At 40.1% G+C, this 17,996-nt stretch overlaps 1 protein-coding gene across 1 annotated transcript in view; it reads right to left on the bottom strand.

Moving 5' to 3' along the window:
- Positions 1 to 17,996, bottom strand: part of itga5 (integrin, alpha 5 (fibronectin receptor, alpha polypeptide)) — a 54,907-nt gene that overhangs the window by 16,147 nt on the left and 20,764 nt on the right. Inside the window, exons 3-19 of the mRNA XM_061735341.1 lie at positions 17,461 to 17,561; positions 16,210 to 16,333; positions 15,029 to 15,090; positions 14,908 to 14,953; positions 14,703 to 14,828; positions 12,348 to 12,392; positions 11,605 to 11,648; positions 11,322 to 11,378; positions 10,075 to 10,127; positions 9,707 to 9,915; positions 8,906 to 9,097; positions 6,711 to 6,756; positions 6,399 to 6,512; positions 4,965 to 5,020; positions 4,383 to 4,540; positions 3,122 to 3,259; positions 800 to 867 (exon numbers count right to left, since the gene is read on the bottom strand). Of these exons, the coding sequence (XP_061591325.1) occupies positions 800 to 867; positions 3,122 to 3,259; positions 4,383 to 4,540; positions 4,965 to 5,020; positions 6,399 to 6,512; positions 6,711 to 6,756; positions 8,906 to 9,097; positions 9,707 to 9,915; positions 10,075 to 10,127; positions 11,322 to 11,378; positions 11,605 to 11,648; positions 12,348 to 12,392; positions 14,703 to 14,828; positions 14,908 to 14,953; positions 15,029 to 15,090; positions 16,210 to 16,333; positions 17,461 to 17,561 (1,639 nt within the window). The remainder of the gene's footprint in view (positions 1 to 799; positions 868 to 3,121; positions 3,260 to 4,382; positions 4,541 to 4,964; positions 5,021 to 6,398; positions 6,513 to 6,710; positions 6,757 to 8,905; positions 9,098 to 9,706; positions 9,916 to 10,074; positions 10,128 to 11,321; positions 11,379 to 11,604; positions 11,649 to 12,347; positions 12,393 to 14,702; positions 14,829 to 14,907; positions 14,954 to 15,028; positions 15,091 to 16,209; positions 16,334 to 17,460; positions 17,562 to 17,996) is intronic.

Here is a 17,996-nt window from a genome sequence, read left to right as displayed (position 1 = left end):
TTCTTAAGCTGTAAGCCATGATCAGCAATATTAAAATAATAAAAGGCTTGCAATATTTTAGTTGATTTGTAATGAATCCAGAATGTATGACATTTTTGTAATTGCATTACAGAAAATCACAATATTCTAATTTTCTGAGACAGTCCTGTATATATGTATATATATACCGTATTTTCTGGACTATAAGCTGCTACTTTTTTCATAGGTTTTGAACCATGCGGCTTATACAAAGGTGCAGCTATTCTGTGGATTTTTCTTCCACCACTCGGGGGAGTGCTAACCGGAATTAGAATCAAAACTAAGACAAAATAAATATAAAGAAGAATACGCTACTTCTTCTTTAGCAGATAGAAGTAGAAGCAGATTTCAAACAGATAAATAGATAAATAAATACTGGTTATTTTCTCTTGGTTCTGTCCCGTTTTAATCAGCAAAGTTGCTGCCGTGTTAAAAGACACTGTTAGGAAAGGATCTATTTAGGTACAAACATGTACATCATTTACAGTTCAAAATGGTTCTGTACATGTAGTAAATGTCTAATCTAACAACATAAATCTCTGCAGCTTGCATATCTTTTTTTTTTTAAATAGAGCGGATGCGGCTTATATACAGGTGCGGCTTATAGTCCAGAAAATACGGTATATATATATATATATATATATATATATATATATATATATATATATATATATATATATATATATATATATATATATATATGCCTAAAAATAGCTAGATATATTGATAGAAGACTATATAGTTTTCAGAAAAGGAAGTTGGAGCTGATGAAAGGACTCACCTATGAACTGCCAGCTTCAAGTCAGGAACACAGATGTTGTCTTCTCCACAGTCCAAGAGAATCTGAGCCTAAAAGATGCACATTGGGATGATAAAAGTTTTAACAGAAGGCTCCTGGACATCTAGGCTTTACAGGTTCTGAATAATACACACAATAAATCACTTCTCTGCTGAGGGGTGACAACTGGATGAGTCTAACAAGACGCGGCGTGACTAATAAATTCCTTTCCTGCCTTCCTCGACCACCAAGCAAAACACACCTGGCCCGCAGCCCCCCGTGTTTACCAGACATCATCCCTGCACATCAAACAGTTGGAAACAACGCTGTAGCTCCGGAGGAGAATACTGACATCGTGACATCATGACAAGTGCAGACAGAGCCATGAATCAGCTGTCCTGACACACACATGCTCTGTTTGTGATGTTAGAGAGGAAATGATGAGCGGTGTCCAGCCCCGGAGCTGGTGTCGGGGGGGCGGAGAGAGAGCGAGCACCCAGCTGTCAGCTCTCCCCAGGGTCCCACATCACAGCGACATGTGGTGAACCGCGCTCCTGCCACGCACTGCACGCTGCTGCGGTGCACCGACAGATAGGGAAGCAGGGCCTGCAGCCTGAGCCGGAGGATATCTCAGCTGACCTGAAAACAGGAGTGAGGTTTGGGGCAATCACCGTGCAGGGAGAGACAAGAAAGGAGCGGTGACACTGCTGGATAAGTGGACGACCGCTGGACGTGTGGCAGCGGCAGGGAAAGCCCTGCGGAGCGCTAAATTGCATCCTGCTGTGGCTGACAGTGTGATGATGCGCACAATGACGAGGAAAATAAATAGAAACGCAGCAGGAGATTAGAGGGAGCGGAGCACCTTCCTTGTCATTACGCCATCCAGGGGCTCTAATTATGGACACCATGGTAACCGCCATGCTAACTCGGCCACATGTGCACGCCGGCCTGCCTGCCCTTGCACAGGACAAGAAAGCTACGTCTCCAGTAGCATCGGTTTACTTTAACAACAACAACTGTGACATCATCATGTGACATAATGAGGACGATTATCTGGCAGGAAAATCGAAACAGTGATTTGGCCAAATGAATGGGGTCCATTTATCTGTCATGCTCAAATGGTCAGATGATAATATGTTAAGAACAATGAGGGCATTTATACATAATTTCAGCCATTTCCAGGATTTGAAAGGTTGCCTGGATATTTGGACAGAGACAAAAAAAAAAAAAAAGGATGTCAATTAATATATCCATTATAATGCCACACATTTTGATGGGAACATGTGGAATACGTTAAAAGGAAGGAGAGACTTCTCCAGGCAGATCAGCCGTCTCTCATCCCCTCCGGGATGAAAAGACTTGGCTCCGCCGGTGAAACGTTACATGGCCTGCCACCCATTCTCAAAGCATATGTGGAAATTAATAGAGCATCATGTGTCTGATCGAATCCAAAGCTGTGGCATGATGGACATTCCTCTCGGTTTATACACGGTCGCATTCGCCCACTATGAAGAAAGATTCATGAAATATGCTGGCAACCTGAGCAACTTCCAACAGCCTTTTTACACACACACGTCGGGTTTCCTCTCGTTGTTTGTTTGAAAGATGTCTTTTTTTTTCCAGGTTTAGAGTTGATATTACGGCTTAGGCTCATCTCAAGGTTTTGGTTCTGCTTGTAGACCACATCTGTTAGAGGCCAAATTGCTTTGATATCTAGGAGACATCAATGAAAGGGCCCGATGGGGGAAAAAAAAAAACGACGTAGGAACACACCAGAATAGAGAAAGGGAAGGAAAAAGGGAGATCAAACTGTGCTGATTGCCATTTCCTAACTGCTCCAATCTGAGAGCTCTTACTGAACTCACACACGGTGCATGCTGCACCACATCTGACAAGATGCCAACGAGTTGAGCCAGCTCTTCTCACGGCCGGAGGAGGACTGGCTAAATGCCGAGAGATTTTAAACAAAATCCGCAAATGGCCTCGCCGTGCCACTCCTCGAAATATCAATCCTCCGTCTGGAACCGGCCACCGACGCACCGACGTTACTCAGACGAGCAAACTATTCCTGCAAGGACGCTGCACATATGCCTCCCATTTTCACTATGCAAACACTGAATAGTGAATGGCTGATGATTAATAATCTATGTGGAAGATAATCTTATCATCTCAGAGAAAATAGTACAAACAGTATCAGAACCACATGGGCATTATTAGCGAACATGTCTCTTTCATTAAATGGATTATAGAAGTACCGTTGATGGCTCAAGGGTTAGTGTGCTGTTGTCAGCGAGGACACGGCGAGGGTTACTGGCGTTCACGTACCTTCTGCACGATAACGTTGGCGGTCTGGTAGTTAAGGATGGGCTGCAGGCCATGGGAGTCTGCTGCAGCATGTGGGTCCAAGCTGAAGTTCAAGGACACCAAGATGGGGGAGAGTTTATCCCTGAAGTCTTTTTCATCCTGTAGTTCAAGAAAAGCAATAAAGTTCATGTAAAAACCAGTTAGGTCAAGCAGCTAAAGTGGATTTTTCAAGACTGATTACTAGGAATGGGCGATATTTTACCGTTCACGATTACCGTCAAAAAAATTCCCCACGGTAAGAATTTGTCATCTTGTGGTAAAAATGATAAATTCCCGTTGATGACGTTTTTGTGTAAAGCCGATTTATGGTTCTGCGTTAAATCCACGCACAACGTACGTGAAGGAAGGAAGGAAGGAAGGAAGGAAGGAAGGAAGGAAGGAAGGAAGGAAGGAAGGAAGGAAGGAAGGAAGGAAGGAAGGAAGGAAGGAAGGAAGGAAGGAAGGAAGGAAGGAAGGAAAAAAGGAAGGAAGGAAGGAAGGAAGGAAGGAAGGAAGGAAGGAAGGAAGGAAGGAAGGAAGGAAGGAAGGAAGGAAGGAAGGAAGGAAAATAGGAAGGAAGGAAAATAGGAAGGAAAAAAGGAAGGAAGGAAGGAAGGAAGGAAGGAAGGAAGGAAGGAAGGAAGGAAGGAAGGAAGGAAGGAAGGAAGGAAGGAAGGAAGGAAGGAAGGAAGGAAGGAAGGAAGGAAGGAAGGAAGGAAGGAAGGAAGGAAGACTGGAAAGATATGAGCCAGAAAGAAAGAAAGAAAGAAAGAAAGAAAGAAAGAAAGAAAGAAAGAAAGAAAGAAAGAAAGAAAGAAAGAAAGAAAGAAAGAAAGAAAGAAAGAAAGAAAGAAAGAAAGAAAGAAAGAAAGAAAGAAAGAAAGAAAGAAAGAAAGAAAAAGATAAATTCCCATTGATGAGGTTTTTGTGTAACAAACATGGCGGATCTGAGTCATTACAGTTTTGCAGTACAGGTGTAACTCATTTCATTGGTTTTTATCAATTCAGTTTAATTGGTGTAGTTTAGTAGCATTTAGTATCTTTTAGAGCAGTGTTTTGGGGGCTCCAAAGACTGAATGTGGTGATAGATTTATAGTTACGAAGGTGGAGTTGAATTGGTATTTTTTTTTTTAATCGTCATTTTTATCGTTATGGGGATAAATGCCAGAAATTATTATGATACATTTTTTAGTCCATACCGCCCCTACTGATCACAGGTTAACTGGTGTAAAAGAGGACGTACTCTTAGGTAGATCTTCGTGTGGTTGCACACGCGTTCTCCGTGGCGCACCCGCACGCTCTTCTGCAGCAAAGGCTGCTGGGAATCCTCGAACAGAGCTCTCTTCACCGCACCTTTCTGCTTGTGCTTTTGACTGTCGAGCTGCACCTCCACCTGGAAATCTGGTGCACATAACACACAAGAGAGCATTCATGGAGTGATGAATGCTCTGCAGTCGCGTAATGACAGCTCTGAAAAGACCATCATAAATCCTCTGAGGCGCACACAATGTAGTAAATGAGACATAAACACGACGGCAGTGGAAGGAACTGTGTACAGAGGATTAATTAGAGGGGCGTTACAAGAGATAATAAATAAGGCTTGCTAGATAATGGCTTGAACACAGGAGAGTATTCATTGGAGAACAACTGTTGCAAATGATATTTTGTAAAAAAGGTTTTCTTTTTCACAGCAAAATCAAAAATTACACATATGTTAACCTACAAAGTTTTACAGATCCGAAAGGCCAAAGGATTAACACCAGTGGCCAGCTGACAGACAGACAGCACGCTTGTAATTAAGTGCAGATGTGGAAAACTGGCTCACCTAGGTTGTCTGGTAGGTGCTTCCCCTCAGCAAATATGCAGAAACTCAGGTTAACGCTGTTTCAGGAGGGGGAAAAAAAAGAGATTATATAAGAACATGATGAGAGAAGACATCAGCACACATAGACGGGACACACAAAACACCTCAGACGCCCTGGCTTCTGCTAGAACTTCCTCTCACGTCCCACTTTTCTGGCGTCAGCTCTCTACACGGCTCACGTTACAAGGCAGGACAGAATGGGGGTGTAGTGAATCATGTGGAAAAAATACATATGTTTGGAGACGGGGCCCGAACACTCTCACCAGCTGGGCGGCCGGAGCAGCGTGTCTCCCCCCGCCCCCCCGCAAAGAAAACGTACAGAAAGGAGCAGCAGAGTTAAGAAGGGTGAAATTGTGCAGGGACTCGGGTTTCAGCGCTGCCCAGTCAATGGCCGTCTGTCTAAAGCCCGGAGCTTTCTCCCATGACATCAGCCACACAACATGCTGCCGCCGTCCAGGCCTGCAACTATCAAACCCCAATCCTTTTTTCTTTTTTTTTTTTTTACTGGGAAGCCCTTGCAAGAAAAAAAAAACACACACAAAAAAGCAAAAACTGGAATTGGAAAGAAAAACGGGGGAATTTCTTGAGGAAACGCACACGCACAAACGCACACACACACACAGGGAAGGGCAGGAAAAATGAAAAATGACAGAAAAGGACAAAGAAAACACAAAGACTACACTGGAGGAACGGTAACAGCTTCATGCGTCTGCTTCCATGTCTTCACATTTGTACACGCAAGCTCACAGGAGTCTGCGTGTCCTGATGTTTCCCAGCTGTGTTCCACCACCAAACAATATCTCATTCAAAGCAACTGCAAAAAAACCTCCCGGCCCCTCCCCTCCAGACCTCCTTCCCATTATCCCCTCCGCTCTCCTTTTCACCCCCTCCAAAAAAAACCTCTGCATCTCTAGGCAACGTAGCATAATCAAGACACATGTGTATACAAGAGTTTCCTTCATGGATCCGGACGTGGAGACTGGGGGGAAAAGCAAGACACGTGAGAGCGGCGGCGTCGGCCATGCCGGGCAGCGAAGGAGCTGTCATCTGTTTCCTCCCCTTTTCTGGAACTCAACACTGTCAAATGGGCCAAAAGCGGCTAACAATGCTGCTATTCAGCGTGCTCCTTCCCCGCGAGTCAACAGGGCGACTGGGATGTGAAGACATTTTGAAAATAGGTCAGATAAAGGCAGTGCTTAGTTAAAAAAAAAGGCTAATACTCTGACTTCTTTGATAAAAAACACTGCTTCTTCTCCAGAACTTCCTGGCAGGATGAATGTGTTTTGTGTGCAGGACTACATCTGTATTGCCTCTTTTTTTCCCTGCAGCAGGGTCAAACAAATAGCAATAAGTCACCGGGCCGAGGGCTGGGTACGGGACGATCTGACGACTCACCAGGAAACGAGAAGCCTGGAGTTTCCATCGGTGACCTCGCAGTTTTTCTCTTCAGGGTTGATCATGGTGGGGGAAACTATTAGAGAACCACTGGCGTTGACGATGGGGCGGGACCTGCGGGCAACAAACGCACGGTCGTTTCTCCAAGTAGATGACTAGTTTAACATGGCTGAGGTAGAAAGCCAGATTATTTCAGTCATCACATTTAAGGGTACTGATTGTCTCATCTGTTGCTCTTTATGGAAGTAAAATAAACACAACTGTCTGTTATTCATTAGAGTAAAATGACTAGACAGAGTAGCTCAATCATACCTATAGAGAACCGCCTTATTAACCCCGAAGGCTCCAACGATGAGATCTGACAAAACAAAAGAACACCAGGGAGGAATATGAACACAAAGATTCAAAGTTAACAATGATCTTTACCAGAGCTGGGTAGTAACGAGTTACATTTACTTGAGTACGTTTTGGGAAATGTTGTACTTTTAGGAGTAGTTTTGAATCACTATACTTTACTTTTACTTGAGTAGATTTGTGAAAAAGAAACTGTTCCTCTTAATCCGCTACATTAGGCTATGTTGAGCTGTTACTTTTCTTTTATCCTTTTATCCGCATACAAGGGATGGGCGGTATGGACTAAAAAATGTATCACAATAATTTCTGGCATTTATCCCGATAACGATAAAAATGACGATAGAAAAATATCAATTCAACTCCATCTTTGTAACTATAAATCTATCACCACATTCAGTCTTTGGAGCCCCCAAATCACTGCTCTAAAAGATACTAAATGCTACTAAATGTCATCAATGGGAATTTATCTTTCTTTCTTTCTTTCTTTCTTTCTTTCTTTCTTTCTTTCTTTCTTTCTTTCTTTCAGGCTCATTTCCTTCCTTCCTTCCTTCCTTCCTTCCTTCCTTCCTTCCTTCCTTCCTTCCTTCCTTCCTTCCTTCCTTCCTTCCTTCCTTCCTTCCTTCCTTCCTTCCTTCCTTCCTTCCTTCCTTCCTTCCTTCCTTCCTTCCTTCACGTACGTTGTGCGTGGATTTAAAGCAGAACCATAAATCCGCTTAACACAAAAACATCATCAACGGGAATTTATCGTTTTTACCGCGAGATGACAAATTCTTACCGTGGGGAATTTTTTTGACGGTATATCGTGAACGGTAAAATATCACCCATTCCTACCGCGTACGCGTCAATCTCATGACATCACTGGGTGATTCTTTGGGTAAAATGTTTGTTTTTGCATGTTTTGTCACATTTACACAGACTCAAACACACACAGAGTTTCTATGAGTTCATGTTTGTTCTAGTTCTGGTTAAAAAAGAAAAGTACAAAGGCTGGAAATTTTGTGCTACTTGTGCTTAATTTATTTTTTTATTCTGTTATTATTTTATTCATTTTATTATTTATTAAAGTACTTGAATTTACTTTAAGATTATTTTAATTTAAGCTATTTTTTATGTTTTATTAATTTAAATTTATTTTATTATTTTATTGATTTAATTTGCCTGAAGATGATTATTTTGTACTTTTGTCTGTTTGAATGGTTGTGTTAAAAAAATAAATCAGACGTTACTCAACAGTTACTCAGTACTTGAGTAGTTTTTTCACTTTTTTACTTTTACTCAAGTAATTATTTGGATAACTACTTTTTACTTCTACTTGAGTCATATTATTCTAAAGTAACAGTACTTTTAATTGAGTACAATTCTTGGCTACTCTACCCACCTCTGATCTTTACATTAGGGCTGTTCGATTTTGCCCAAAAATAAAATCTCGATTTTTTTTCTCTCAAAATCCGATTTTCGATTACGATTACGATTATTTTGTGAATTGACAAAAGGCAAAGAAATGATTTCAAATATGCTGTTTTTTTATTGAACATTGCCCCATTGTGCTTTAAGTGCAAACTTTGCTCTTATTAAACCAAAAATGAATGAATAAAGTGCAAAACTCTGTAAAATAAGTTGAAAAAAAGTTTTAAAAAATATAATAAAATATAAAGTTTTATCTCTGAAAAAAAATCAGCAAATCAGCACTTGCAAACATACAGTAAGTTATATTTCTAATTAAATAAAACAAGAAATGTTTTGCTTTGCATGCTAAATAATAATGCAACCCATGAAGGAGGTAGAGGTGTGTAATGTCAGTCATTACATTTGCTATTCACATTTGCAAGTTTTTTGCAAGGAACACGAGCCGGTCTACCGCATCTGGCTTGAGGGATGCCCGGTGGCATGTTACAACGCCCCCTCCTACACTAAAGAGCCTCTCCGATGGGGCACTTGTCGCAGGTATTGAGAGGTATTTCCATCAATCATTAATATGGTATAAATAATTAATATGTTTGCAGACAAGGTAAAAAAAAAAAAAAAGTGAAAAATCGATTTTACGATTTTCACGTTTTAACATCGTTCTAATTACATAATCGCGATTACGATTTAAAATCGATTAATCAAACAGCCCTACTTTACATTATGTAACCTATGTGAGAGTGGTTTACCTGGGTATCCGTTCATGTCCAGGTCCTTGGCTCCTCTGAGGGCGAACCCGAAGCTGGCAGGGAAGGCCCCGGCCGCCCACTGGCCCGCGATCACCTGAGACGGCTTTTCCCTCAGGCCTTCCGAGTATCCGTTATAAATGTAGACCAGTCCCTGCCGGTCCTCCCCCCCGAACGGACAGCTCACAGCCACATCTTCAACAGAAGCAAAAAGTCAGATAATATTAGCTTTTCTCTTATATGACACGGAAATCTAATCAGTTCACACACTCCCGGTTTTGTTGTAAAACCAGGTTAAGCTGCGGCTGCAGCTCCCGTCCCAGTGAACACGGGAGCGCTCAAAGCGGATATAATGAAATTATTTGTGTCTGTGTGTGTTGGAAAGCACATGATTGCAGATCAGAAGTGACTACCAACTGAAAAACTTTGAGATAACACAATCATGTTACTTTGTTTGGAGACATCTAAATCTAAAAATATGTCCCATTTGCACGGGGGTTGTGACATCACAAGACTAGATCTTGTTTTGAATTTTCCAGACTCAAGATCCTTAAATCCATCCAGGTTCATGTCTTTCTCTGTTTGTTGTACCGCCGAAATAACTGATATGAATAAAAGACAAGCCCTCATGACATTGTAGCCTCCTAATAAAATGGAAGACTAAAAATATCTGATGGAAAAATGTCATTATTTTTAACTATTTAATTTCTAACCTGATTTATTGATTAACTACATTCTCCATTTAGACAATAAGGGAATTTTTTTTTAATGAAAAACGGTTTTTCTGTCTGTGAAGCTTCCTACCATTGAACCCATCCTGGTTCAGATCTCCCAGAGGTGCAACCGTGCTGCCAAATCTCCCGTACGCCTGCGTGCCGGTCAGGTGAGGCAGGAGCAGCTCCAGGTCCAGGGGCCCGCGCTGCAGGTAAACATAAACCCGACCCATCTCCTCCAGGTGACCGTCGGAGCCTTTCACCATCAGCATGGGAGCTCCCACCAGCAGGTCCGTCATCCTGCAGGCATGAAAGGCCCGACGGTCACACAATCTCATTTAAACCGGGACACGTCAACGTTTGAAGATACAGCTTAAATAGGTTGGTGGTGGTATCCAATTTTAGACCGTGAGAAGTTAAATGAAATAGCAAGAAGGGGGAGGAAATGCTGCTGCTCACCCATCGTTGTTGATGTCAGTCGTCGCCAGTGCATAGCCGAAATATGAGCCCATCTGTGAATGAGAGCGCGCCGTGAAAAACTCAAATCTACCAGGAAGAGTATTAGGGCCAGGCAGGAGAAGAAATATAATATAGTTGAGAGGAAGATTTTTTTTTATTGTGCACTTGAGAAAAAAGTGGAAATGTTGAGAAAAAAGTGGAAATGTCGAGATTAATGTTGAAATACAATTTCGAGAAAAAAGACAACATTTCGTGAATAAAGTCAAAATTTCGCCTTTTTTCTCAACATTTCAACTTTATTCACGAAATGTTGAATTTTTTCTCAACATTTCCACTTTTTTCTCAAAATTGTACTTCAACATTATTCTCGACATTTCCACTTTTTTTCTCAACATTTCAACTTTTTTCTCGAAATTGTACTTCAACATTAATCTCAACATTTCGACTTTTTTCTCAAAATTTCAACTTTATTCACGAAATGTTGACTTTTTTCTCGACATTTCCACTTTTTTTCTCAACATATGAACTTTTTTCTCTAAATTTTACTCCAACATTATTCTCGACATTTCGACTTTTTTCTCAACATTTCGACTTTTTTTCTCGAAATTGTACTTCAACATTAATCTCAACATTTCGACTTTTTTCTCAAAATTGTACTTCAACATTAATCTCAACATTTCGACTTTTTTCTCAAAATTGTACTTCAACATTAATCTCAACATTTTGACTTTTTTCTCAACATTTCAACTTTTTTCTCGAAGTGCATAATGAAAAAAAAATCTTCCTCCTCTAAAATATTATTTTTATGTTTCTCCGGCCTGGCTCTAATACTCTTACATACAAATCCCATCAGAATCAAGGTTTAATTTCTTCTTTTTAAACCACAAACAATACTACCACAGTATTCAGACACGCTTCCCCCATTTCTAGAATCAACAGAGACCTGAAAACTGGAAGGCTTGCCAGGTTTTTTCAAGTTGGACCAGTTTACAGTGGTCTATTTCAGTGCTGGTTCACTTTAGTAAAAACGTGCCGTGATTCCCAGACTGAAAGAGTAGTAGAGCTTTCCTGAACCATCACAGTGAATTCTAACGTCCCTGGTAACCATCACTGCTTCAACAAGGCCAGTGCAGAACCAAACCATGCAGTCCTCACTGGCTGATATCAGGAAAAAGCCACGAAAGACACACAAAGCGGCGAGGAAAAAGCGTTTTGATGACAGACTGAATCCCAGTGTTCAGACTCACCTGCTCACCGCTGTAGCTCTTCATGATCGTAAGATCTGCACCGTTCAAAATGGACACCTGCAGCACAGCAAGCACATATGGTGGACATCTTTTTACAAGGTCTCATATAAGCTCAGGCTCTACGATGGAATTTGCTGAAAAAACAATTCCCACTTTTACAATATTGCAGGGACTGTTTTCTTTCTTTAACTTTACTACATCAGTCCCAGTTTTTAAAGCCCAGGCCTCCCATCCTGAAAGCGTTGAAATTAAACCCAAAGTGAGAGCAATGAAGCGTTCTTACCAAACCATAAAGCATATTTTCCTTCGGAACTCCGGCGACAAAATCTGACAAGAAGAAGCAGAGGTTTAAGGAAAGTCAATTCAATTATTGATAATATTTCCACCTCGAGCATCACATAACATGTTGTGGCTGATTACTATTAATTCATCTCTTAAGGCTTTAATCTTTTAATAAATGTATTTACTTTGTAGAACCTTAACCTTATTTAAAAAACCATTGAAAAGAAGGATGATTTCTCTATATCAAAGTAATGAGCGGTGATGCTTACTATGTTGATTTGGGTATTCATTTAATTGGTGATTTGATTTGATTATTTAAGGATGAAGGAAACATGTAGACTGCACCTTTTTTTTCTTTCTTATTTCTTGAGGAATCTTTGTTATCCCCATGGAGGCAATTTGTTTTACTGGCAGGCTTATCTCTTACTTCTTCCTTTTATTTCATTACTTTAAATAATCCTTTTGGGGGTAGAATAAGCTTTGCTTCAGCCTACACCTTTTTCGTTCTAGATGTTATTTGTATATTTGAAACTTTTTTGTAATGTTTTCTTTGAACAGTATATTAGTTTCCTTGTTGTCATTTTTATTTTATTCTTAATTTTGTAAAAGCTATTTTGATGTTTGTCTTATTTTTATTCTTTTTTTGTGATGTCATGACCGAAAATAAATAAACTAAACACTAAAAAAAACACTACATCCTGTCTGCAGCAAGAAGCCTCAGTGAATGTTGCTTTATTCACTCACCTTCCACTTCATCTCCACTGAATTCTCCAACAGCAACCGAGTAGCCTGGAGAAGAGAAAAAACAAAATAGGGGACATGAGCCTGGGCTCTGACGGCAGATGGAGGTCATGTACGTGGGTGCATTCAACCAGAGCAGTGATGCTCAAACACACGACCCATGAACTTTCTGCTCTGGTCAGGGACATGTAGGAGGCAGATTTTTCAGCAGTGGGGAATACAGAACTTGTTTTACAAAAACAGAGCACGCTTCCATGGTGATTAGGCAGCAAGAAACAAACAGAGATGAGGCGGACTGTCCACAAATGGGATGACAGTATTTTGCTTCTAATCACCACTTCCTGCCGCTATGACGACGGCTTTTCAACCGTTCCCTCTCTGAGATCTGAGCACTGGGCATAAGTTGAGTTTAACAGCAACAAGCCGGCAGCCAGTGGCGTCAATTCAGTGGAAGCTAAGGTATGGCAAGGTTACGAGTCACAGAACTAGAACTAGAGTATCAATCAACACGTCCAGCAAATACTCATCACAGAAGTCTGCTATGTAGCTTATCTGTGTGGTCAAAATAATTGGAATTTTTTTAAATGCAGTCTCGCTCACTGCAAAAACTCAAAATCTTACCAGGAATATTTGTCTTATTTCTAGTTAAAATGTCTCATTTTTAGTCAAAAAATCTCATTACACTTAAAACAAGAGTCATCACCAGAAAAATAACTTGTTATTTGACCATTTTCACCTGTTTCAAGTAAATTTTCACTTGAAATAAGTAGAAAAATCTGCCAGTGGAACAAGATTTATCTTCTCATTACAAGCAAAAAAATCTTGTTCCACTGGCAGATTTTTCCACTTATTTTAAGTGAAAATCTACTTGAAACAGGTGAAAATTGTTGTTTTTGAGTCTTGTCTTAAATGTAATGAGATTTGTTTTACTAAAAATTAGACATTTTAACTAGAAATAAGACAAATATTCTTGTTAAGATTTTGAGCTTTTGCAGTGTATAATAACTAGTGAAATCGATCATGTTGTTCTGATTTGCATTTGTAGTTATTCTATATGTATTAAGTAATAGAATAATCAATACAAATAGATACAGAGTAATTCCATAAATGTATTTAAAAACATACATTTACATTTTCCCTTGAAGCCAAGGTGTGGCGGCTGCCATACCTTGCCATACCCAATTGACGGCCCTGCCGGCAGCCCTCGTTTAAAAGCACGTACAAGTACGGGGGTCACGGCAGGAGAGGTTTGAGAACCACTGGGCGACAGTCACACGCTCAGGCCACGTTTACACATAGCCGGGTATTTACAAAAACGGATATTACATGAACCTGCATAAATCCGCTGTTACGGTGCTATGAGCAGCCAAACCTACAGGGGGCCGTGTAACGAGAAGCATAAAGTCATGCTAGCCAATCAGAATCCTGGAAAAAAACGTCAACAAATGACACAAGTAACTTCCAGTTACTTCCAAGATGAACGAGAGTCTTTCGTTTGGAGTGACAGAGAAGTGGAGTTACTTTTAAGTGTGAAGTTAGAATATAAAACTACAGTGGCTGAGACCCGCCATTGCTGAAAATAAAAGTAACGCTGCAAACAGAAACAAACGCCGCTGCAAATAAAATAAAAAAACCATGCAAATAAAAAAGCCACAACGGAAGTGAATTACCGGGGACTATTTTTGCAGATGCACCGGTGTTGCACATTAAAAATTACACGTAGCGACGTTGAACACTAACTTTTTCACTTATTTTCTCGTTCGTTGTTCTTCTTATTCCTCGCTCTTCTTATTTCTTCCTTTTCACTTACGTCCTCTTCGTCTTCTTCTTCTCCTCTCACATAAAAACACCGGTGCATCAGCAAAAATAGTCCCCGGTAATTCACTTCCGTTGTGGCTTTTTTATTTGCGTCGTTGTTTTTTTTATTTGCAGCGGCGTTTCTTTATATTTGCAGCGTTTGTTTTATTTGCAGCGGCATTTGTTTTTATTTGCAGCGTTTATTTTATTTGCAAAGCGTTTCTTTTTATTTGCAGTGTTTCTTTAATTTTCAGCAATAGCAGGTCTCGGCCACCGTATAAAACAGGTAAAATACAAGAAAATATTGACGGTGGCCAAACAAATTGTAAACACGTTTCTGTCGCATAATGTGATGTTCTGAAGCCTAAATGTCCGTTTCCCTCTGTTTACAAGCAAACGTGAAAACTGAGTTTTTGCAAATCTCCACTTTGGCCGGAGTTTTCAGAAATGATCGTTTTTGGTGACTTTGATCTTCGTTTTTGTGTAAACGAACAGCCAAAACGCATGAAAACACCACCGTTTTTGCTACGTGTAAACGGGGCCTTAGTCAGCCTTGCTCACCTTGGTAGCTGTCGTCATGGGCAACCTGAGCCTGTTTGGTCTGGATCTGGCCCTCGACAGCCTGCATAAAATAGCCCGGGTAGTATGCTTTGACAATGTCTTCCTTTGCTGCAGAGATTAACTGCCCTAGATTGAGACAAAAGAGGAACAACGGTGAGGAAAATCCTATTTTTGAGCGTGTTTTAAAGATGTTTGTCATACATACCTTGCCAGAAGTAGCTGCCCGGCCCTCCCAACACCACTTTACCATCCTGAAAGATAAGATACATGAATCAGTGAAATCAAACAAGAACAGAACATCCTTCATCCTCTAATGGTGGACAAACCTTGGTGAAGTCAGCACTGAATCCTCCCTGGCAGTAGCCCTGACCTCCTCGGTCGCTGATTTCTGAAACACACAAGGGTTACGGTCCAGGACTTAGAGCTCCAATTATTACGTACTGCACATCCTCTGACTTCAGGTTTCAAGTTCAAGTTTCAAGTTTATACATAGCCATTTAAAATAAACGTATACAATTGTGACCATTCAAACATCTATAATGGTCCTTTGGCATGTATGAATGGGTCCCCCAAAGTAAGATATTGAAAGCTTTTGGGAGGGGGCCCAAAGTTCATGAAAGAAAAATGAAATTTACAGTGCAATGTGGTACCGTCTGGAACATGAGAACAGTAGACATTACAATACAGACAATCAAACAAACACAAATACATACAATCATTCATCCAGTCATCCCAATATCTCCATCATGTAGCAAGGGTATTTTATAAATAAGTAGACAGTAAATTTACTTTTAGATTTCTTTTAAAAATGGAGAGAGAACACAGCATCTTCATGTGATAATCAGTGATAAGTTGGACTAGGGCTGGGTGATATGGACCAAAAGTCATATCTCGATATTTTTTAGCTGAATGGCGATACTCGATATATATCGATATTTTTTCTGTGCCATAATTGGGGTTTCCCCCAAAGCATTATAGCATAGCATCTCTGTTAGCTTCATTTTTTTCTGAGGCAAACCCTTAAAAAAACAGTCAGTTTTAATACAAAGCCTCGTGCCAAATGTCACACAGGTTCCTTTATTAACAGAGGTCTGCACAATATCAAAATGTATAAAACAAATGAAATAAAAATAAACTGCCTGCATATATAGAATAAAAATGCTTCTTGAATAAAATAAAACAAATATCCCTTTCCTGCATAACAATTAAATTAAAATACACTGTGCAATTAATACAATGTAGACAGTAAGTCAATTTGTCACAAAATAAGCTATATCAAAATCATAAAAAATAAAATAAAATAAAAAATTTAAATCTATATAAACGATATTGTCTCGTACCATATCACGTTTGAAAATATATCGATATATATTAAAATCTCGATATATCGCCCAGCCCTAATCTAGACTATGAACATTTCCCTCATCTTATTTTCCCAGATGCAGGTTCATCACGTATGACGTCTGATAATCAATAAATGACATACATTAATGAAGGTGAAGGTTACCTGTCCGACAGGGTGCATACTCCACAAATTTGGTGAAGTTCTGCACCGAGAGATAGCAGGTTCCTGTAACGTCGGAGTGGGGGACGTCATTTTTAGTTCTCCAGGAGTACAGCGGAGCACAAGCCTGCAGCAAACAGAGGAGAGGAGAGGGGGGTGCAGTGATGAGTGGGGGGGTTTAGTTGGGAGATGTTTGTCCAGTTGCAGCAACTCTCCAGTGAGCTCAGAGGGAGTCTCAGGCAGAGGTCAGTGCTACATCCACACAGTAACTCAACCCTGGTCACAATCAACACAGTCCTCCAGCGAGACCGGCGCTGTGCAAGATCACCAAACGAGGCTCAACTATGATTCAGGACAGAAGGTGAAAAACTGGATATGAATGACAACAATTTAAGGAAAAATGATCTGGCAGCCAGAAATGCTTAAACCCCCCTGCTGTTAGATCACCTAACATAAAACTGCTCCAGGCCAGAAGGAGTAAACTTTCTTTTCTTTCTCCACATACGCAGTTTTGTCTGTACAGTTTTATTCAGTCACGCTGCGTTTTATTCTTGACTGTATAAAAATATATGATGAAAAGACAATACAGATTAACATTGGAATGTACACTGCAAAAACTCAAAATCTTACCAGGAATATTTGTCTTATTTCTAGTTAAAATGTCTCATTTTTAGTCAAAAAATCTCATTACACTTAAAACAAGAGTCATTACCAGAAAAATAACTTGTTATTAGATAATTTTCACCTGTTTCAAGTACATTTTCACTTGAAATAAGTAGAAAAAAATAGAAAAAAAGATTTTTTTGCTTGTAATGAGAAGATAAATCTTGTTCCACTGGCAGATTTTTCTACTTATTTTAAGTGAAAATGTATTTGAAACAGGTGAAAATTATCTAATAACAAGTTATTTTTCTGGTAATGACACTTGTTTTAAGTGTAATGAGATTTTTTGACTAAAAATGAGACATTTTAACTAGAAATAAGACAAATATAGATTTATCTTCTCATTACAAGCATTAAAAAAATCTTGTTCCACTGGCAGATTTTTATACTTATTTTAAGTGAAAATCTACTTGAAACAGGTGAAAATTGTTGTTTTTTCCAGTGATGAGTCTTGTTTTAAGTGTAATGAGATTTTAACACATTTTAACTAGAAATAAGACAAATATTCTTGTTAAGATTTTGAGTTTTGCAGTGTAAATTAGCAGCAGAGTGCAGGAAAAGTGAACCCCATCCCACTCGTCTACCTCTTACCAGAATGGTGTCGCCGTGAGAGCGGACAGTAGCGCCGAACCACTGGTGGGACTTGAAATCGGCCTGATGTTCTGTATCATTGAGGAGGACAATGCGATCCCCTGGGAAGAAAAAAAAAAAAAAAAAGACAATGAGTTATAGCTGTATATAAAACATGCATTCCTTCAGATGGACTCCAAGAATCCTGATACTTCCTTCCCCTTCGTCTCAGGCTCTCAGAAACATCTGTGCAGCTGGCAGACAGCAGGCTTTACGACTCCAATTACAATTCTTTTTTTTTTTTTCATGCAAAGATTATTGGGGTGAGAGTTTGAAAAGGATGCCATTTGCTACCACGCCACTGTTCGGGGAGATAGCCGTGGCCTGAGTTGGGTCGGGTTCGTGCTGGACCGGCCTGGCTTAACCCTGCCGACCCCTCGCCTCTGTTTGGCCACCTGGCCAGTGACACTGATCTCCCGCTCTGACGGCAACAGGTGACGCAGCAGATGGTCTCGGCGGTTAGGGTTGAACACAACTCTATAGGAAGATGTTATATC

This window comes from Cololabis saira, chromosome 12 (genome assembly GCF_033807715.1).
Source record: "Cololabis saira isolate AMF1-May2022 chromosome 12, fColSai1.1, whole genome shotgun sequence".
Lineage (NCBI taxonomy): Eukaryota > Metazoa > Chordata > Actinopteri > Beloniformes > Belonidae > Cololabis > Cololabis saira.
Note: the sequence above shows the minus strand (reverse complement) of the source record. Positions and strands in the feature narration are given on the sequence as shown.